The sequence below is a fragment of the Antedon mediterranea genome, chromosome 10 (assembly GCF_964355755.1).
Source record: "Antedon mediterranea chromosome 10, ecAntMedi1.1, whole genome shotgun sequence".
Taxonomy (NCBI): Eukaryota; Metazoa; Echinodermata; class Crinoidea; order Comatulida; family Antedonidae; genus Antedon; species Antedon mediterranea.
Genome location: NC_092679.1, coordinates 15,145,261 through 15,169,770, shown reverse-complemented (window position 1 = coordinate 15,169,770; position 24,510 = coordinate 15,145,261). Strand labels below are relative to the sequence as shown.

Below are 24,510 nucleotides of genomic sequence, written 5' to 3'. Positions count from 1 at the left end.
AAAGAAGGGTTCTAAAATCCCATAATGCATCAGTTGATGTTTCTTTCCAATCTTAATTGAGACAAAACTGCATAGAGTGCAAAAAGAAGGGTTCTAAAATCCCATAATGCATCAGTTGATGTTTCTTTCCAATCTTAATTGAGACAAAACTGCATAGAGTGCAAAAAGTAGGGTTCTAAAATCCCATAATGCATCAGTTGATGTTTCTTTCCAATCTGAATTGAGACAAAACTGCATAGAGTGCAAAAATAAGGGTTCTAAAATCCCATAATGCATTATTTGGTGTTTCTTTCCAATCTTAATTGAGACAAAACTGCATAGAGTGCAAAAATAAGGGTTCTAAAATCCCATAATGCATTATTTGGTGTTTCTTTCCAATCTTAATTGAGACAAAACTGCATAGAGTGCAAAAAGAAGGGTTCTAAAATCCCATAATGCATCAGTTGATGTTTCTTTCCAATCTTAATTGAGACAAAACTGCATAGAGTGCAAAAAGAAGGGTTCTAAAATCCCATAATGCATCAGTTGATGTTTCTTTCCAATCTTAATTGAGACAAAACTGCATAGAGTGCAAAAAGTAGGGTTCTAAAATCCCATAATGCATCAGTTGATGTTTCTTTCCAATCTTAATTGAGACAAAACTGCATAGAGTGCAAAAATAAGGGTTCTAAAATCCCATAATGCATTATTTGGTGTTTCTTTCCAATCTTAATTGAGACAAAACTGCATAGAGTGCAAAAAGAAGGGTTCTAAAATCCCATAATGCATTATTTGGTGTTTCTTTCCAATCTTAATTGAGACAAAACTGCATAGAGTGCAAAAATAAGGGTTCTAAAATCCCATAATGCATTATTTGGTGTTTCTTTCCAATCTTAATTGAGACAAAACTGCATAGAGTGCAAAAAGAAGGGTTCTAAAATCCCATAATGCATCAGTTAATGTTTCTTTCCAATGTTAATTGAGACAAAACTGCATAGAGTGCAAAAAGAAGGGTTCTAAAATCCCATAATGCATTATTTGATGTTTCTTTCCAATCTTAATTGAGACAAAACTGCATAGAGTGCAAAAAGAAGGGTTCTAAAATCCCATAATGCATCAGTTGATGTTTCTTTCCAATCTTAATTGAGACAAAACTGCATAGAGTGCAAAAAGAAGGGTTCTAAAATCCCATAATGCATCAGTTGATGTTTCTTTCCAATCTTAATTGAGACAAAACTGCATAGAGTGCAAAAAGAAGGGTTCTAAAATCCCATAATGCATCAGTTGATGTTTCTTTCCAATCTTAATTAAGACAAAACTGCATAGAGTGCAAAAAGAAGGGTTCTAAAATCCCATAATGCATTATTTGGTGTTTCTTTCCAATCTTAATTGAGACAAAACTGCATAGAGTGCAAAAAGAAGAGTTCTAAAATCCCATAATGCATTATTTGGTGCTGTATCTTCCTTTATTTATGTATGGTCTATTCAATCACATGAACAAGTGTAGTGTGTAGTACGTAGGCCTATGTAACGTATTTCCATCTTTGTACAACTTTATGAAGTGCAACAAGAAGGGTTCTAAAAATCCCATAATGCATCAATTGGTGCTGCTCTATTTTATTTCGCCCAGTTTGACCTTTTAACCCTGTACTTCCGATACTGTGTTTTGAATGCAAATTGAAGAACAGGAGATTCTTGTGCTATAAGTTCTTTGGTAGTTTCAACAAAATATAATAATTATAGTGTTAGACTTTCAAATCACAATCAATCAAGTGTAGTGATTGTATAGGTAACGTATTTACACATGTTTTTGAAGGTAATTGTTTTTCTACACCAACTACTCTATTTTCACGGAAAGAACATGATAAACTGGAAACTTCAAAAAACACATATCGGAAGTGTGGGTATTTATTATGTGGTTTCGATTGATGTGAATACGCCTATTTTAATTTGAGCCCAGTTTCACTTCTAAATAATTTTCCCCTTAGTCTTATCATTAAAATTTTGAGGTGTCCGTAAGCCTGAGAGAGAAGAAGAGTAAGCAGGTTTAACTCCAAAGACATGAGTAACTTTCGGGCTATAGGCCTACGTTTCCTAATTATTTAAACATATACAATGCAGTGTTGTATAGGCCTCAATTAATAACGTAAACGTATAATATTAATTGTCCTAATGATGTTTAAACTTGTTTTGTTATCACAACACTTCGTGATTTAAAAGCTAGGCCTACTCATTAGGCTTGATCGATTTTTCACACTATCACGCAGCGATTCTGAGCTTGATTCTCGCCTGCTACAATCAGCGAATCACGTACCAAATACTCTTAAAAATCTTAAACATATTGATGGAGGCTTAGGTTTAGCGGGTTCGTTTCTAACATTTGTCATCAGCCGCCACCTATATTTGTTCACCTTACCCATAATAGGCCCTTGTAGAACTTAATTTATCGCAGTTATGAAAGAACTAATTATCATTGATCTTTAATAGCATTATGGTAAGGATTGGCAAATGTATAAATCACGCGCCAAGATTGATTAGTTATCGATATTATTCAATTGACAGATCGGCTGCTGTGGCACTATGCATGTTTTCCTGTTATACTGAATAAAATCTCTCAATGGAGAGAACTGAAGCTATTTAGGCCTAAACAGACAAATGTTAGCGGAAAATTATAGAGCTTCTTTAGGCCTACATGTTTGAAACCTAGGCCTGATAGGCCTTTTGTAAAATGACAAAACAAACACATTCTAAAGAAATAATAATAATAATGGTCCAGATTAAGCAAAAACATAATAAAATGGCAATTGTTTTGTTTTAACGTTGATTTTGATTTTATATTGTTTGGAATATTAGGCCTATTCCACACTTTAGTTGTTGTTTTGCTCTTTGATAAGTTATGTTGATTCATACCGACTTTAAATTTTCAATGGAGGGGCGGGTGGAAATTTGAGTACCGAAAACTATTAATAGTATTAAGCACTACAGAAAAGGAAAAGAAATAATGAGATTTACTTTATCAATATCGGGAGCGGATCCAGGATTTTTTTAAACGGAGGAGTGGTAACGTATAATAACAAATGTCTGTCAAAAATAGATATCAAAGCGTAGCTCATACAATAATTAAACTGTCAAAAATGGCTCCGAAATTAAATAATACTCTTTAAAAAAAGTTGTACATAGGCCTATTGAAAATGTATGCCATATTCATGTAATCTTATCTTTAATATATAAGTTAGATGTTTTTACTATAGTTTCATGTTGACTTTAAACTGCGCGTAGGTAGCCTATGATGTCAGACTAAATTAAGGGACTGATCTACGTAGACAAGCTGACGTAAAAGATGTCCTATACGTAAGAGAAAGACCGCGCATTGACGTAACTATTTACACATGCGCACTGATATCCTTTCATTATTACTCATACCTGTGGCTTCATCATAATATTTCTAATTTTAGGTTTCTATTATTTTCCTGACATATTTTTTAATCCCCACAATCCCTTTGAAATTACTTCCGGTTTGTTGATTAAAGTCTGCAATAACATTTCTCAGAAAGCAACAATCTACCTGGACACAAAACAATTGTACGTATTTTGGAAATATTACTTTGACAAGGCCGACAAGTGTCTGAAAGACAAACCTTTTATATTATATTCATCCACTTAACATTACCTACATGTGAGATTGATGGACAATATTCAAGTGTTTTCATATAAAAAGAGTATACAAAGTTTTTGTAGATCAGCTTTACAAAAGAAAGAATTAAAATAAAATACTGACCGATTTAGGCTAATCTGAGATCAAAACACTGGTAATTATAAAACATTGTATTTCTATTTATTCTTAAATCAGCGGCGTGGGAACATTCCTTATTTTTTTGTTACAAAATCGTGTGATATCAGTCATTTGTTACCCGGGAAAATATTATCAAAATTAAAAAAACAATTTTAATCAGAATTATGTTTAGAACCAATGCTCTTAATCTCTTAATATCTAAAAATAAATACTTACAATAATTGTATACATACATTTTTTTAAATGTCAATTATTATTATTATTGTTAATCAAAAGGCAAATTCCTGAAAAACGACAATGCTGTGGGTATCAGTGTATAAATAATAAACAAATAGCTGAACTAACTCGATAAAGATAAACAGTCCGAAAGAAATTTATTATCATTATAATATAAAACTTGGTGCACATTTTTTATCATATCTAGGCCTATATATATTATTTTGTTTAAATTATTATTTCTTTCATTATAATTTGTATGAAACAAAAATAATTTAATTTAAACATTCATAGAAAGTAACCACTATAATTATGGTATATAGGCCTAAACTGCGTGTTTATCGATATCTTGATTGTAGTGATACGGTGGACAAGAACACCAAAAGAGGAAAGAATTTGTGAAGTTTGGAACAATAATTGTTTCATTTTTTATTACAATATTCTTTATTTAATAATTTAAGAAAACAATTTTATTTTTTTTCCATATTATTTACTTCAAATTTCCTTCTGTTAACAAAAAAATATCTTAATTTCAAGTAAAGGAAATATTTATTAAAACCTTGCTAAGCTCATTTACCAACCAACCGACAGACATAGTGAGCTATTATTATTTCACGCGACTAAACATACCTTTTTTTAAATATTATATAATTATTATGTTGCATTAACATTGCATAAGGGTCTATTCAACAACAACAAATATTTTTCAGGGGATAATACATCTTAATAATATCAACAATAATGTTAATTGGATGATTGATTTATAATAATTCATTGATAACGCGCATATCAGTAGGCCTGATGAAGACAGACAGGATGAAGAATTTCTACTTCCAAAGCTCGTTTTGTACCTTACTCTGACTAAACACTAATAACAATAAATAACAATATTGGGCCTATGGTATTTTAATTAAATTTACAATTGTTTGACTTTGATTCAGAAATATTTGTTTAATTTGAAATATGACGTTTATAAAATAACTTATTTTAATTTTGCAAATTATTTGTTTTGCTTGTCAGGCTCAGTTCAAACAAATAATTTGCGAAATTAAAATAAGTTATTTTAAAAACGTAATATTTCAAGTTTAAAAAAATCTTTCTGAATGTTGTTCCTTAGAAAACTTTCTAAGGAACAACATATTTAAAAACCAGAGAGGCATAGATATAAGAAAAATATCATGTAATTTGTTAGTACTTCAAGTTTACTATATATAAAATATAGGTGAAATATCATCACCAGAAACCATCTGAAGGGTGGTCGGAATGGTTACTTAAAGTTTGAAGAGTCAACTAAGATGTGTCTATTTCCGTACTCATGACGCTTTTACGGGTAGTGTTATGTTTATAATTTACTTAAAATAAGCACTTACTGTGTTACTGTATACCGATGTTAACCGGATTTTTCCCTTGGATTCCATCCAAATCTAGTCGGAAACAAACAATGCATCTGTCGATTTTGTCGGTCAGTCAGTTAGTCCACTAGTTGGATTGCAGCCAGTGTTCAATATCATTTTTTAAGTAGTGTATTCATTCTTACTTTTTTTGCATTTACAGGAACTTTTAAGAAGTGCAACATTTTAATCTATGGGACCGGGATCTACAGACTAATATCAAACATTTAGTGTTTAGGTATTAAACAGTTGCTGTTTAGATATTAAACAATTAGTGTTTAAATATTAAATATTTAGTGTTTAGATATTAAATATTTAGTGTTTAGGTATTGAAAAATTAGTGTTTAGATATTAAATATTTAGTGTTTAGATATTAAATATTTAGTGTTTAGATATTAAATATTTAGTGTTTAGATATTAAACAGTTGGTTTTTGGGACATTAAACAGTTTGTGTTTAAAAAACTATTTAAAAATAGTTAGTGTTTAGGTATTAAACAGTTGGTGATTAGGTATTAAACAGTTGGTGTTTAGGTATTAAACAGTTGGTGTTTAGGTATTAAATAGTTGGTGATTAGGTATTAAACAGTTGGTGTTTAGCTATACTGTTGGTGATTCAGTACAAAACAGTTGGTGATTAGGTATTAAACAGTTGGTGTTTAGGTATTAAAGAGTTGGTGTTTAGGTATTAAGATGACAGATGAATGTATTTGTTTTACAAACCAACCGGATACTTATAAATAGATATTGAAGCTGTATTGAAGGTAAAAAGATTAGGTCATTTCGATTGAATGTTCATTGTAGACACAACAATGAAAAACATCTTAAAACGGAAATCGTTGCAAGGAGGAAGAGCGCGTTACATGCATGGGACAAATTTTTAATTTTCCGGTTCAAACTTCAGTCGTACTTTCCCCGACGAATGTTGCATGCAGAGGGATTAAATACAGTTTAAACAAGGCCAACAGCCATAAGTCGCGTGCTAAAACGCATAGTGATACCGGACCGACAGACAGACCGACAGACCGACAGACCGACATAGTTTAGATTATAGTTTACAAACATGCACAATTCACTTAGCACATCATTCTAGATACACAGGTTAGCAGTTTTTTATTTTAACTTTTTATCTTGTATTTATAATACTGCACGTTTTAAATTGTGGCAACATTTTTTGCAAAGCAAAGTGAATTTCTATTTTTATGGACAAATAAAATTTCTTGAATCTTGAATCTTTGGATGTTCGAATCTCAAGTTAAGTACATTACATCCACTTACAATTCAAATGGAAAACACATTTTTCTAGTAGTTAGCAAATATAATTTTAATTTCTTTCTGTTAAATTATTACTTGATCTATACAATATCATTTATTCACCTATTGAGCCAAGTTTTGCTGCGTTATAGAGAGAAACGAATTGCTCACGATTCACATTATGAAAATACACACAATTTGAAATTTCATAAATTCTATATTAATTACCTTAAGAAAAAGATATAATTTTTACATTTTTGTAATTGTTTACTTGTGCATTGTTGATTAAAGTTTCATTCGTTTTGCAATTTAAGTTTGTGTGAAGTTAAGAATTTTGTTTTTATTTATAAGATGCCTGAGATAAAATATTGAATAATGACACAAGGTAGTCATTTCTTTCATATAAAAACATGAATATTACCAAAGCGGTCATTAGCTATTTTTCATTCTTGTAGTAAAAATCTTTCATTTGATGGATAATTAAAATAACAAAGTTTTCTAATTTCTATATGATTTAGATTATAAGAAAAAAAATAAAGATCTTTTATTGCTCCTTTTTTACAAACTTTAGGCCTACAGCAAAACCGTTTTCCCTTTCAATTAATGTTAATTATATTATATTACAATGTACATTGTTTAATTAAAAACTATTAACTGCATTCATTAAAATATTTGCAATAGCATTATTGTCTGTACAATTAATCTAAATTGACCGATCAATACTAAAAAGACTGAATTCGGCAAAAGAGCGCGCGCCCGGATTGAAATATTTCTTTCGTCTGCTACTGGTATTTACCAAACGTTTTTTAAACAAAGGGGTTTTACAATAATGATCACGTTTGCAACGTTAAACGTTTGAATTGTCTTCACGTTCTTTTATGACCTTGTGTGACCTAGTAAGTACACTGATGACGTTGAAATGATAAAATCTAAGACCATCAGGCCGGTCGTGATTATTGAATATTGTTTGTAAACACTAACGTTGTAAATAGGACATATTTCTCAGAAAATGGAAGACAAAGGTTCGGACATCTCAACTCATCAAAGCACAATGAAATGACAGATGGATAAATAAATTAGTTAGTAATACATTTAAATGTACGTAATAATGTAAAAAAAAAGATTTAATTTTGCTAGGAATTGAACAAAAATCCTAATACTGTATAAGACATATATTGTGAACAGGCAATTGCTGTGAAAATGAAAGCAAGTTAAACAAATTGAAATGAAGAATAACATTAGAAAATAACCAAAATGTGATAATAATGAAATAATATGAAGGATGTTATGATTATGACATGATTATGATAATATTAATATGAATACAAGTGGTGTTTACGCCACAAAAGAGAAGAAAAGTATTAAAAAACACAAAACATCATCTTACACTGCCTGTTTACTTTTGTTTTGTATTGTTTTAATTAAATTGAATTCTTTGTTTTTATTTGATATCCCTTTTGATTCTTATTATTTTATGCATTATTCTGTTAATCTTTATAAATATATATTTATTTAATTTTAATTATGACATGTTTCTGTGTTGTCATATTATTTTGTGATGGTCCGTAACGATCCGCTTTGGCTGGATGGACAATCCTCGTAAAATATTGTTGAAATACCTAAATCTTGTTATTGATATAAACGTTTTTATATTGTTGCATAACTATACATTTTACTTAGATTTATAGAGGACCACTTTATCAATAAGTTCTTTTGTAAAAAAAACTGAACTGGTTATCTTTTCTAAAGATGAGATATAAAACGAGTTACCATTTTACTTTATTCTAAAATAGTTTTATTATTTATTATTGGTTCAAAGTAATTAGTAAACAATTTTGTTGTGTTTATGAAAAACTTAATTTATTTTTTTTCGTAGAAATATTGCAGTTGTCAGAAAGGTTTTTCTGTTTTTTTTTTTTTGGTTTTTTTTTTGCCTATTAATAGAACAACGAAATTTGGTTGTTAGACAACATTTACTATTTTTATACGGATACATTCCCACTGTACGAAACTAGAGATCCTCCTACAGTTCTCTTAATGGTATGAAATTACACTAGAACCCTTTTGACACCTCCTTACTAATTTAATTGTTTAATATTTGAACAAGTTCCTTAAAGACAAAAACATAATATTTACTCACTACATCCTGGCTCGAGCGTGCTATTCGATTTGTGACTAAAAATAAGTTAAATTGAAACGTATAATCCACCCAGCCTAATTTTAACACAGAACTTACCCAGAATACTTCTGGATATCTGAACGTGCTATTTTTTCCCCATTTCCATCCCTTTTTTTTATCCACCAACTTATATTTAACTTTAAGCTAATGAAATGTTATATAATATAAACTTTCGACTAGAAAGGCGACAATTAAAGTTGGGAGGAATGTTTGGGTTCCTTTGATTGCGCAAACAAGAAGCGGACACTAAAACACCTTTTCTTTAAGAAAGAAAGGATGATGAAATGAGTGATGAAATATATATAATATTATAATATATAAAATGAAATACAAAATAAGAAACAATAAACTGAAGTTATTTTCATAATATATCATGTTTCCAGTTTTCTTTTTTATTTTTAGGACAATCTGCTGATTGTTAAAATTACAACATGAAGATTTCTAAATAGATGCATATATTATAGTTAGCATTGTTTTTTTTATAACTGTGAACTCTGGGTACTCAACAAAAGATTTAAGTATAGCATATTATAAGATATGTATCACAGGAAAATGTTGCGATGAATATTAATTTAACAGATAGAGTGAGTAACGTGAAAATATACGAGATAACAAAACAAAAAGAATGGAGTAAAAAAATTAACGTAGAAGATAATATTACTGTACCTCAAAAGGTGGTGGCCAAATATAAAAAACAGAGCACTAACTAGTAATGATCACAATTCGAACAAATATCTTATTTAGTATCATACTTTGTTTTAAATGGTATTTAGTGTGGGCTCCATCAGTTATTTTGGAATCTACTGTTTCTAATTTTGTTTATAGAAGCATAAGATTATTAAGAAAAGTTAAAAAAAAATGTATTTATAGGCCTAATCCATCGTGCATATTTAAACTAAACGCCGAGTATATCTAGCATTCGTACATTTTTTAAAGTCTAAATTAAATTTGGGCTAAGTTTTCAAACAAAAACTATTTTGCAATCTCATCCCGTGATGGCTAGATGTTTTCTATACTTATCCAGTGGTGGGGATGGTTAGGTAGTAGCCTATAGTTTTCTAAAAGATCTCTCAAAGCTCTAGTTACAAAGAAAGTCTATATAAACATACACTCACTTAATTATATAGTACAAAATAATTAGACGATTAAATCATTACTTTTGACGGTGAAGGTGTTGACACTAAACTGTTATAAGTGAATTTTGTTTACCTTGCTTCTTACGTTTGTAGTGATTTCTATAGATAATGTTTCTTAACGGTATTGTGAAGGAGGTGTGAAGACGTTCATTATCTTATGGTCCGTAATGAGGCGAGTGACCCAGATTGCAATTAAAAACCCAGTCACATGTGTTACTGAAAAACAAACAATTAGCATTCAAACTGAACAAAACTACATCACACCCTTTTGAAAAAACTTCCATAGATATACATATTATTCCCGTGCCCAATTAGCTTATTAAACAGAAACAGAAGAGCTAGCTCGTAGCTTTCGGATCTTCCTAAGCCCAGGTGTGTCGAACTATTAGCTCTGATTACCTGTAATGGTTTCCTAGGCCTTTATGTTACTATTGTTACACACTAAACGACTCAATAGGATGACATTAGTTAAAGTATCAACTGTAAGATTGACATGTCCAGTTGCATTTGCAGACTGCTGCTTCTTTTATGGACGGTTGACCAGGGCTTAGGCAGGTGTTGGCGCCAGGCTGTCTGCGCGCCTTTGTTTCCGCTTTAAGTATCGTCTGCTTCCAATATTATTCTCAGATTTTTATTTTAGAGTAATGCTGTTATACTTAACAGATTTAATTATAAAAAAATTGATGCAAAATATATTTTATTATTTTAATTCATAATTTATTTTATAAAATACAATAATAATTATTAATAATAATAACAATTTGTTATGATTTGTCAGATCGTTATATAAAAATAAGAGATTAACAAGGAACAAAGATCTTAAAAATAAAATAACATAGTTATTATCAACATTAAACGTTTCTTTCTCTATATTATTATTTAGATCATTGACAAACTGATTTACTATTTAAGATACTATAGGCATGAAAATTAAGATTAATTAAATCAGACTTTGAATATGTTGTTTAATAGTTTTAATCAAGTTAATCACTTTCGTAGAAAAAAAACGAAAAAAAATAATGTTTTCACTTATAAAATGAAAAAATAAATGGTTAAATTCAACCAAAAACCCATTGGCTGGCAGCTAATTTTACTATTTTTTGCTTTAAATTACAGTTTTTTCAGGTAAATACATTTTGTTTTCATCCAATTTTTGGTTAAAGTGGATAACTATTAGGTGACACTGAAATGGCATATATTCAACAAAAATTTTGTTAAGAATTATTTTTTCAGAGGGATATCTTAAAAAATAAAATCAACTGCAATAATAAAGTGTCTTATTTGCAAACCATTCGGTAATAAACATAACATAAAAATTGGCAAAAGATAGGTGGGATATACATGGAGTCTTTATCCTTCTCAAATGTAGAGGTAACGTCTATTATTTATTTGCTATTGTATGTATTAAGTGAATTATGTTTTAAAAGCAAACCTCATATAGAAACGACACTAAGAACCCCGTCCAACACAACTGTTCACCAAACAAAGTAGGCCGTTTGCATGCCGGGCGCGTTCCGGCTTAACACTTTTACCATTAACTTTTAGCACTAACTTACCCATGTAAAAACAGTTACCTGGGTAAGTTGGTGATCTACCCTCAAAGGTTACCAATAATTAGTCCATGAAACCAACTTATCTGGTAAATAGCCTGAACGGACTTTTAGTCTCAGTTGCAGAAACTTTGTTGTTTATCATTACACACTTATTTTTTTGTTTGAAACGGCGGTTACTGAAATAATAAGAAGCGACCACACCAATATGGTCGATGAGTTAAACTTTGTTAAACCACTCCACTTTCAACGAATTACGGAAAGTACTTCATATTATTTTAGAATAATTGCTGTTCTCACATTCTTCCAAGAAATATTAGGCCTATTATTATTACATTTTTTATGCAGAAAAGTAAAGTCTTTGAATGTAAATAAGTGTTGTCAAACATAGCCTATAACGTATAGTTAACATAACGGTAAATGTGAAACTAAAATCTTTAATAATTGAACCAAAATCATAATTACAAGGCAATCGGCGTTTTTCCAAAATGTTTTATATATTTATTGTGGAAAAGTTATAAATGGTAGTTGTAGGTTATTCTAATACTACCTCTTTTTTTGTTAACAATTGGAATAAAAATTAGGATTATATCAAATTGGAAGCAGGACACAAGATACAAAAAAAAAACATAATTATTTATAACGTTGCAAATTACAACACAATACAATGAGATAGAGACAATGCATTTGTACATTTTTAATACATGTATAATTTTATACAATACTACATGCAGTTTACGCATGGGGTGGCAAAACGGAATTGTACTGGGAAACTACATTTGGAAATTATCCGCCGAAATGGTATCTGAAATTCCCACTTTCACCAAATAGGCTTCGTTATGTATTATTCTATTATAAGTTATACTGTACAAGTTCTTACCGTTGCATGCATCCATATCCTACATGGGCTTTCAAAGTGACCGAGGAAAGGGTTTAAATCAACATTTGAAACCTATATTATGATTGAACACATCTTTCATTTTGAGTGGCGGACGTTTTTTCTGTGGCATCGTTTTTCTATTAATTGTATCACCATTTTTGCAGTGCTTTTCACTGTGCACTTACTGTATAACCATTAATACATTGTGTATTACCATTTTAGTAGGGTTTGTTTTTGTTTGTGTGTGTTTTTTTTCAATTGTGTGGAAGTAAACCAATACAATACATTTTTTTATCTTTCACCACCACCTTTACGAATAATAATGATTACATACTTTCTAAACATTTATTTTTCAATACATTAGATTGTTTACTAAATGACGCAACGGGTGCAGGCGCCGAACGCAAGCAAGTTGGCCAATGACAAGCGACAGTATCCAAAGCTCGAGGTAGGTCAAACTACCTGCGTCGTGGTTAAATCATTGCCTTGCGTTCCTAGTGGGAACCAAGTTTTATTGAATTATGTGTCACGTTCTATTGTTTAGAAATGATTCTAAAATCAAGATACAATGTTAAACGTCGTAGATTGTTCCTCTTTTTCCACACAAAACCCGGAAATAACCTTCAGTTTAGTCCCTCTCTAATTCATTTTTTTTTTAAAAAAAAACCTTTTTTCCCAGGGCATCATTTTATTGAAAGGTAACAACTGCCTAAAGCTGAGTTTCCACTTGAACGCAATGACGTAAGCACAACGCGAGTGACAAGCGACAGTTCAGATGATCCATTGCGTCGTCGTGATTGGTCAGCTACTTGCGGCGCGCACGTCATTGCGCTGCGTCCAAGCGGTAACCAACCTTTACCAGGGTAATACACGCTTCACATGTGAAATACGACACCATTTCCTCATATTAATAGAAACTCTATCGGAAATTATTACTGATTATGAGTAAATAATATATAAATAATTCAGACCTGGATCCTGGTAATATAAATAATAAAAGAAAGTAAACAATACAGATTAATTAAAATTTAAGTTTTTACAGTTTTACAATACTTCAATTATATCAATTATCAAATACGTCCTAAAATCTGTCAAACTGCGTCGTAGGGCCTATGTGAAATAACAGTTTATAGGCCTAAGTCTATCATGTAATGTTCCAATCCGGAAATCACATATGTTACTCCCTTCGTACCTTCTATGGATCTAGGCCTACCTATACTAATAAATATCTAAACATAGGATGCGATCGTCGCCGTAATGGTTCATAAATAAAGTATGACGATCTATTGTATAGTAGTGGACAAATGACGGGAATTTTCCCGTAAGAAGTGGTTTCATGCCTACGATTAATTAGGGATAGAGCCTAACATGAATATTATTATTATTATTATTAATAACACATCACAACACATCTTTGGTTGGTGCTCTGCTTCCAAAAAAATTGCAACGCGACAGGCCTGTATTACTTTATATTGCGCAACGGGAAACCCACCTACAGAGTGCGCCGTCCAACTGTTCTGCTCCCGCGGTAAAAATCTGAGCGCTGAATGTTTATGGCCTAGCCTTCGACATTCGATTCAAGATTAAAGCGGCCAATTAACTGAATAAAAGTCTGCTTTAAAACATTAACTGTGTAATAAATAATGTTTTGCATTCATTGTAGGCCTATGAGGATAATGTATTTTTGAAAGCCTTGTGTCATAGACCTATTCAATATAAAAATATTCTCTCATAAACATTCATTATACGGTATGTCTATTACAACTGAGGGTGATTTCAATTACAGTTTTATATGATTACTGGTTTTTTTTTTCTTTTGTGGCTTTCACCATTCTCAATGTCATAAACAATGCATACTTTGTAATTTATTCTACAATCATGTATATCTTATATTTTATTTCGTTGAATTTAACTTTGAAAAAATGCGCATATAGGCCTTATGCAATATAGGAGTAAAGAAATGGTATAAATCGTTATTTGTACTAGCCTATGATATGAAAAACAACATTATGAAATAAATCCTAAGGTAAAATAAGCTAATGAATAATATTTTATGTTCAATCTTTCTAGGCCTAGGCCTACATAAACAAAAAATAGAGGAAAAGCAAAAGTAGCAAACCGACTTGTGTTGTGCTTAACCAGCCAATATTATAACATAAATAACAGTGATAGAAACATTATATTCAAATGTGAGATAAACCAAGACATTTTACAATGAATTCATTCCTAAAATCCCTAAAAGTATCTCAACTGCGTTTATTCAGTTTTAAAATGTCATTAAATCTAATAGATGGTAAACTTATAGAATGATAGACATAATCATTTTAACTAATTATTTATGTAAGTGGGCTACAGCTTAGATGTTGAAAGACGAAGAGCAAATTAATATAACAGATTGTATGATTTAAATTTATATTGTATTAGGGCTATTGTATATAGGCATATGATGAATAAATTAGTTTTTATCATTTTCAAGTCAATTTTATACAGTTAAAAAGCAAAATATCTTCAAACTAAAAATGCATCGGTCCAATTTACATACATTGCTATTGTATATTTTACTCTTTAAAAAATCTGATCAAAGAATCCATCATTGTCATTATTTAATTAAATGATAACGATTGGACAATGCGTAAGCTAACAAAATCCAACGTCACAGAACACTAGGCCAATCAGAACGTTAGCTGGCGAGACCTATCTGTGATTGGTTGTTGAAAACTTTGATGATAATAATGCATGTCGTGATTTACAATACTAGCGCCCTCTTACTAAGAGTGTTCAATATTTACTTATAGGAGTCCTGTTCGATTTAGTGACCATATCCAGAGAAGTGGCTTTTGAGATCGGTTAGAAGATATTTAAAGGTAGACTCAACAGTGCTGGAAAAACAAAATCAATCGAGGGGCTAGGTACTTAAATACACTTGAGTGGTTTTCTCAAGTCATGTCCCTCAGCCCTAAGCATACGACGCCATTTTCAGTAACGGATATACTTAGCCCAATCGAGGAGAGCTACAAGAAAGCTATGCTAGAGCCTGGAAACAATTTAACGACTATGCAATCGCAGACCGCTTATCATCATCGTTCTACTTCTCAACAAGGTATGCAGCCTACTAGCATGAACCAATCTAACCCATACCACATGTCAGTACCGCAGCTATCCCACCCTAGCCTGGGACCAACTTACTGCAACGGAGGAGAATTAAGTCACTACAACGACCATGTCAGACAGTCTGCAAGCTGGTATGGTCCGAACCCGGATCCTAGATTTTCACGTAAGTTTTAACGTATTTCCGTTCGATTGAATTGTTACCTTGACTTTTGTAGAATTTTCCCAGGCGTATCCCCGTGGATAACCGGAACATATTTCCCGTCTTGGTCACTTTCCTCCGTCCGTGATTAAAGACTTAGCCTGATTCCTGTTAAACTTACACTGGCCATGTTGATTTTAGATTCCCAAGGCCCTATTTTGCATGCATTCTAAACTCTGAATACTATAGTAACAAACTGTAGCTCAATATGATTGTGAGTTTGAAAAACAACGAAAGTGTATTCACAAAGCAACATAGGCCGATTTCCCGTTTCCTCATGTTTTTCCAACAGGATAGGCTAAAGTTACATTACATTAAACTTTCCATGCATGGCATAATTTCCTCCAGGTCCCTGGGAATACCAATCTGGAATAATGTATAATCTTCCCATCTAATTTCACTTTGCTTTACTAATTTATATAAAATATAGAGTAGGCCTATAGGTTAAAGTTATACGGAAGTCAATAATTCGCTATAAAATCTTTAAACGATCCTCGTCGGATGTAATACAATTGTTTGGGAATATGCAAGAGAACGTGGATTGTCTATTTAAAAAGACCATACTTGTTGACGATAGTTTTTTATTAACTATTGCAAAATGGTTAATACGTTATGTATTAAGTTAGTTTATACGGGTAGCCTAACTGTTGTGGATAATTGCCAAGGATGGGTCCCCAATTAGTGAAATACAGTAATCAGTTATGTGGGTTCCCTTTATACAGGGTGATAGGTGTTCTTTCAGACACTCTGCGTGTTAAAATCCCTTTAAAATACTACTAATCCGGCTTACTGTCTTACCACACCTCGGCCTATAGATTGTGCATTCAGGCTTAATTGTAAGGAAATCAGCATGGGGAAATAACAGTTGAAAATACCCAACGAATGTCTTATTCAATAGGCCAAAGGTCTGAAATATATTTGTTTTAAAATCATCATCATAATTCGAAACGCGTAGGCCTACGTGGTAAGCATTTTAAACGAAGAATAGAACGCGGTTTTTGGTTAACTTTTTAATTCTTTGGATCAATTGCGGATACTTTGTCATCATAAACTCAACAATAATCACTCTTCCGTATTTTAATTTCGTGTAATCATTTCAACACCGGTACTTCTAGGAAGAAGTAGGTCACGTTTCGCCCTTTATCTTTTCTATACATAAAACCTCGTAACAATTAAATCTTGCATCTATTCAGTTGGCTTAGCGACCCTATCTTATGGATCACTGCCCGCTAGCATACTAGCCAGAGCCCCTGAAGGGTAAACTGGACTGTTCGTTATCAAAGTACAACGACAGAAGCCCTGCTTACAAATACTACATAAATGCTGTTATTTTAAGGGCCTCGTTATGACCTCAAGAAAAATAAAATAAAGTACTACAAACAAATGTATAAGTCTAGTTCATACAAAACGAATGTTTTACTATTGTAATGCTACGCTAACTGAAATAATTTATTCTAGGGCTTCGTTATGATCGCGAACCGAAATACATCATACCTATACTAAATCATTTAAAATGTATAATATTATACTGTATTTCTCAAAACAAAATGTTAATATAACTGAAAAAAAAGAACCTAACATTTTAATTTTAAATAATAATGGGACGACGTAAAATAAAACTGTCTTACCTAAGTATTCGTTAAAAACAAAATCAATATATATTACATTTAATCAAATTATTTAAATCGTCTAATACTGAACATAAAAAAAACCAGAATTATAAATCGATCGACGAGGATAACTTGATTCAACGAATACATTATAATAATGAATATTACAATTAATAATAGGCCTATATTAGAAATCGGGCCCAGCAGTAGCAAAGGTAAAGATAATATTAATAACAGACTATATATGTTATAGCTAAACATACCATCTGTTTAACGATTATATTCACGATGTGTCGCAATGCAATTTGACAACCGGATACAGTTTTTAAAATATTCTTTTCTAATTGATTATTATATAATAAATTGAAAAATATAATATTCATTGTAAATTATATATATTTTATATATATTCATTGAAACAAATATATATTCATTGAATAATATACATATTTATTGAATAATATAAAAATTCATTGAATGATATAAATATTCATTAAATTCACCTTTTATTAATTATGTGTTATACATGAAATAAAACTTTTATAAACATTGATAGAAACACTTTTAATATTATTAAAAGTCATTGAATGTTTTTAAACTGTTCGAAATACGCGTCACAATTTTTAACAGTCAGAAATACAAATTTTAATTATTTCCCAATCAAATATTATGTTAATGTTATGTGTTTCAGAATGTAATATGTTAAATACTGTATTAAATCGTAATTGAATTCATAATACAGTGTACATATTAGGCCCTACATGAGTAGCGTTAACTAATGACAAGTCTACCGTTTTATTGGTATGGGAAAAAATTGTTTTGATCCGCGTAAAAATACCTAAAATGAATACAATAACGACTGCATTAGGAGTATTAAGAACAATTTTGGCCGAGATTAAATGGACTTCAAAGCGGGATTTTACGATTAGCTATCATTATGTGTAGGCCTACACCACTATCTGTCGTTGTGTATGGTTTATACGGGGGGCGTTGATCAAACATTGGTGTGATAGCCGTATTTACTGTGTAGCGCAGACGTATACTTATTTGTTTTTGTTTTCTTTGTATTGTTACAGTGTCCAGACTAATGACGCCACCGTCACCGATGAATATGAATATGAATATGAACATGAATATGAATATGAACATGAATATGAGCATGGCGGGCCTAGGAGGAATGGGCGAAATGGGCAAGCCGATGTTACCGACTCAACGACGGAAAAGACGCGTATTGTTCTCGCAGGCCCAGGTATACGAACTGGAGCGACGCTTTAAACAGCAACGCTATTTATCAGCACCCGAACGGGAACATCTCGCTAGTCTTATCAACCTCACGCCAACTCAAGTAAAAATTTGGTTTCAAAATCATCGATACAAGTTAAAACGGCAGCAAAAGGACAAAAATATGCAAGATAATAACAGTTTATGTCACCAGTCGCCTAGGCGGGTTGCTGTACCTGTTTTAGTTAAAGATGGAAAACCGTGTAATGGTACGAGTACCGGTGACACCCCTAGCCCCGATGCTCGTTTAACTGATTCCGTAGATACGAATGGATCGGCGGAGCACAACACCCTGAATACCCATCACCATCATCATCATCAGACACAGATAGACTCGAGCGGTCTAGTCCCTTGTTCGGGTGTAGGGCAACAGACTTCTATCAATGCTAACGGTGCATCACACGACCATGTATTAACTGCCTATAATGGACTAACAAACAGCCAAGATCCTACTTTGAACACACCGTTTCTTCTACATGGTAGAACGTGGTGATTGTAAATTCGCAAATAAAAACAAAATGATATTTGCGACAAAAAGGCAGTTGGCACAACTATGAAAATACACTTCCTTTATATGAACTATTTAAATTTAGGGTAACATTTGTGTGGATGGTTCAGAATTGTGAATGAAGAAACAGACAATATTCGCCTACCTTCATGTTAAGGCGATGTTTCCTTCCGTTAAAGTTGAATCCCGACAACATCATTCCAAGCACTGATATCCTAAATACAACGGAACCAGTTGTTACTAAAATATTTATTTGTTGATTGACAATTTAAAGATAATTGAAAATCAATTAAATATTTAAATAAGTGTGAGTAAAATAAATAATCATTCCGTTTTATCTAAAATTATACATGATAATAAAATGATAATTTTAAACTATGGCATTTTAACCCGAATAGGATTAGCAATTTCTTTTTTTTTATTTGCGGCGAAATGTTGATTATATTTTCAACAACACATACCGTATATTGTTATTATATAAATGATATAATATATAAATATACAACGAATTTATTTGCAGTACTTCGTTATAAAATGTTATTCACTAAAATGGTAACATTAATACATCAACTTGTTGGTTATAATCAAAAATATTTATCGCAATCGTCAATAACATTGGAATAAACATATAGGCCTAAGTATAAAAAAGCACAAATAGATATGGGCGTACAAGTTTGATCAGTTCCGCATTTTATGACGAACTGTTCAAGAATATATTTTTACTCAGGGACGGGGGTACAAAAACGAATTTAAAATCCACTTAATAGTTTTGATAGATTGCTCGAATAGCCAAAGAAACACCTCTGCCAAATACAGTAGGTGAAAATGTGAACACTTAAGATATTATCATTCCTTATATGGGCTTATCAGTAATTAAATTCTTAAATAATTGTAATGATAGATATTTATATAAATCTCCTAATTAGGTGAAACAAAGTATCAAATAATTGATGCATTCCATCGGTGCAATCTTTGCAAATCGAATTCCAATTTAATTTAGTTAGATCTTATTTTTATCTTATATTATTTTTTAAATTCTGGAACAAAATATTATCTATTTATTTTTATTTTACTTGTTTATATCATTTTTCAAAATATGTAAATGTTAACGTAGTAATTTATATTAAGAGCGGAGCGAAGAAATTAAAATATGTGGAAAAACAATAATGTAAATAATTATATACATACATTTTTATTTCCTTATTTTGTGCATAAATTACAATTTATTTGTTTTATTGTTATTTTAATTAGAAAAAAAAACATTGATCGTTGATAATGATTAAATAATCATGATCTTGGATAATGATTAAATGATGATCTTTGATAATGATTGATTGATTATTAAACGAAATACTGTACGCAACATTTTTAACGATTGTAATTTATAAGCTGTAAATGATTGCTTTGCTAAAAATATATCAGCAGAAACTTGTGAGATTTCTGCATGTTTATTTAATTCTTTCTTTTATTCTTATCATTCTATATCCCCCGATGTTAGGTAATGTATTTTATTGGGCTGTTATGTGTGTAATGTATTAATGTTTTGGGGATGTTTTTCTCTGGTGCCGTTATCTATTCCAAAATGTCTATGAGGTAATAAATGTATAAAATGCTCTCAATTTATTGTCAAGTTGTTTGTTTTTAGTACCGAAGTCTACTAAACCTGGTGAGGAATCCTCCAGGTTAAAGAAAATGTATTTTCTACAATCTTGTTTGTTTTTAGTGTCTACTAAACCTGGCAAAGAATCTTTTAACCAGGTTAAAGAAAATGTTTCATATTTTCTACAAGCTGTTTTAGTACCCATTGTCTACTAAATAATATGTTGAGTAATCTTTTAAACAGGCTAACGAAAACGTATTTCTACAATCTTGTTTGTTTTTGTGTAACTAAACCTGGTATTGAATCTTTTAACCAGATTAACGAAAATGTTTCGTATTTTCTACAAACTTGATTGTTTTACAAAACATTTGTATTTTAATCAAGCTTATTTGTTTTTAGTATACTAAATCTGGAGAGAATTTTTTTTTAACCAGGTCAGCGAAAATGCTTCGTATTTCCTATCAAGCTAACTTGTTTTATATGAATAACGAATAATATTTAGTATTTCTACACATTTAGTTGCCTACTTGTAAAACCTATCATTTGATATGTAAAATAATTCCTCAAAAAAGATGTTCACATTAGGATTACCTCCCTAAGATTGATGATTAGGTAACTGACGGTTAGTAAACAAATAACTGCATAGAAGATCATTCATTTTGCATGACAGTTGATAATTAATCAGTTAATTAATTAGTAAACCGCACAAATTATACCAGCTAATTTGTAAAATTTCGAAAATTTGGGACGGCAAAACGGTACCCAATGCTACGATAGTAACATCGTATGCTTTCAAAGTGCATGTAAAATCCAAACTTTCATTTCGTATTCCTACAAGGTAGCTAAATAACGTAGCTTGGTGAGTTTATGACATCAGTTTTAAACTGAACTTAAAGTTGTTACACACTCTATCCTTCATCTCAAGTAATTAAATTTACCACACAACAAACACGTTCGGAAACATCAAAGGATTTGAAATGTTTGTATGCTTATTGTATTATTTTATTCGCAATTAAAAAAACTTACTGTTTTTGTTGCTCTATTCTGTCAAATATACTGAAACTAATCTTTGTTTTCAAACTTTAGAGTCCGCATAAATATAGCAATTTTGGATCCCCTTTCCAATTTTAACTTATAATATTATTTACATAGGCCTATATTATCATAGGCTGTAGTCGATTGCGAGTCGGGTTTTACAGTTAAAATTGTAAAATGCTGAAACTGGTCTATTAATGTTCTATTATGTATTGCATTTGCCAACAAAATTACCAATCTAAACCATCTTTTATCCCCTTTTTTTTAACGTAATACAATGTCCGTAATGTACAGGTCCTATGTAATCAATTCAATGTAATTATCAACCGTGTTTTAAAGGCGTGACGGTGCATAAATGAAATTTAAAATAACAATCTTTCCATGAAATCATGCAATAATTTCCTCTATGTTCTTCATACTGTAGATCACCGGCACACCTTAATTACAAACTACAAATCGTATGCACGTATAACAGGGGCCAAGAAAAGAGTAGAATAGGCCTAATCGGAGATATTTACAATGTAACGTTGAGGCGACTAAACACCAACTAAAACGCTTACGGCATTGGTCAAACTAACAACGTCTTACAAAAGATTAAAAGCCTGGCTTCAGGCTTCGCGCGATATTCAGGTCCAGTTCAAAAGACTGTACCAGCCTGCTACAATAATATGTAAAAACGCATACCAACAGGTCATCTAATAGAAGCCAACAAAAACTATATTAGTATTATTTTCTATCTATTATATTTTGAATAATAATGAAAGCATAACATCAACTTTCCATTGATTGACGACACGATCGTGGTAAAAGTAGGGCCTACACCAGAAGTCTGATCTAGCATCAATCCCACCCCTTCTCGGGATAGACCTAGGTCTAGCAATACTTTTTAACCCCACCCTCATCATCACAACAATTCAACTAATTACAAATTTCTCAGTTCAGTTTAAAATTCTAGGTGCGGCATCCCGTATAAATATTTCGAAACTGTAGGTTCAACTCACTTTGTACTATTGTACTGACTTCCTGCTTTCTGTATCAATAACATTAGATTTTTTATAAAGTCAGACAATCGTCCTCAAACATAATTATAACCATAACAATAATTGCTCGCGTTTACACACATGATTTCTGCATCGACAGCAGAGTACATGCGCTGAGCAGGGACAGTTGAAGCGTTCAACATTATCTTTTTTAGTTTGCTGCGTCAGAAGCAAACGCATTTGGTTTGATCTGAATCGAAATCAAACTTAGCTGGTTCGTCCATAGTAAACGGTCACTTCTCCGTTTCTAACGCGACACTAACCGGTAAAGGATCGAATGCACTCGATTGCCAGTTAAGGCGTTAAGGAGAGCCACTTAACCTATGTATTGGTATATTAATGGCGGTAATAGTCTGCCACTTACCTCTGTATAATGTTAGTTTTATACTATAAGTTGTAAGTGTGGTATACCTAATAGGTACTTGATTAACAATTTGGTGTCAAGTATATTATTTGGCCATTATACGTTTTGAATCTAACTGAATCATTTCAATCATCGACTAGGACCTATCAGCACGTATCAAGCAGGTAAATATTGTAAATTCTTTAAATCATCATTTTATTGATTTATATTTGATTGATTTTTTCCGATGTTATTCCAGTAACTAAACTATCAATGAATAATTTTAAATTTGCCGTTAACATGTCTCCGGTCGTATGGTGAGATAATGCTACCACTTTCCTCAGTATCAAATTTCTTCCATAAGCTTTTTATATTGCATACATTTCTTTTTAAAAAACTTCGCTTTTATTGTTGTATAATTATGTATATAAAGATGTGTGCTCTTCTTAAATTCGTATCCCTGTTTATTTTTTTTTGTACGTGGAAAATAAATTTAACAATAATTGAATTTTAGTTGCAGAAATATAAGTCTAGATTTATTTTGTTCTCATATCGGTCTTATTTTCAATGTAGGCATATTGCCAAATAACCAGAAGTGATTTCATTTCTGTCCTTCGGATGATGGTAACCCTGTTCACAGGACAAACATATATAGAAGATAATCTAAATAAACAATCTTATATCTAATTAGTTGGGAGCGGAGTTGATTTTTGCCATGTAAAAAACTACTGTCGTTTGAAACCAGAATCTTACAGAATGTCAACCATAGGCGAGCATTTTAACCGAAACGCTACACCTCCACAGCAAGATTAAGATTTATAATTGAAAAGAAAAAAGAGAAAAAATAAAAATAATGTTTATTTTAATTGTTTACTGAATGTAACGAAGTCCCCACACCTGGCTGCCTTTTTTACACTAGTCAAACATATCTCTCACAATTTATAAGATTCACTTCTGGGTATTTACCTACAACTGCACTATTTATTAATTATAATTCGTTATCCTCCGGCATGTCCAAAAGTACAGCCTAGCAGATGGTTTAAACCCAGGGCATCGGACAATACACGATTATTTACCATGAAAAAATACTCTTTTATGTGTCCAAACGTTATGTAAAATGACCCGAGCCGTTACAGACCTGGTTTAAAGAAGGACGTATACAGTAGATCAGATTTAGCGCATACGGTCATTGTGGTATGAAATTGATTTCTGTGTATACAAACCTCTCTGTCCCACCAGAGAACAACAAACACTATATAACAACGGACAAAAGATTCTACGGTCCGAATTCTTTTCAGGGTGTTTCTCTTTCTTTTTCGACAACCTTTGATTCGATATACTTTACCAAATTGCCGTGAATGAACAGTAATCTTGTGCATCGGGTAATCAACCTTAAATCAAATTTAC

The 24,510-nt window shown here is 31.5% G+C and overlaps 1 protein-coding gene and 1 long non-coding RNA gene across 2 annotated transcripts in view; one reads left to right on the top strand and one right to left on the bottom strand.

Annotated features, from left to right (window-relative positions):
- LOC140060314 (uncharacterized) overlaps positions 1-19,300 on the bottom strand; it is a 77,846-nt gene extending 58,546 nt beyond the window's left edge. The window contains exon 1 of the long non-coding RNA XR_011847313.1: positions 19,231-19,300. This is a non-coding gene — a long non-coding RNA (uncharacterized lncRNA). The remainder of the gene's footprint in view (positions 1-19,230) is intronic.
- Positions 15,193-20,782, top strand: LOC140060313 (thyroid transcription factor 1-like). Its single transcript, XM_072106464.1, has 2 exons — positions 15,193-15,650; positions 18,373-20,782. The coding sequence occupies exons 1-2, from the start codon at positions 15,320-15,322 to the stop codon at positions 19,068-19,070; spliced, it is 1,029 nt and encodes a 342-aa protein (XP_071962565.1). The 5' UTR covers positions 15,193-15,319; the 3' UTR covers positions 19,071-20,782.
- Positions 20,783-24,510: the final 3,728 nt, after the last annotated feature.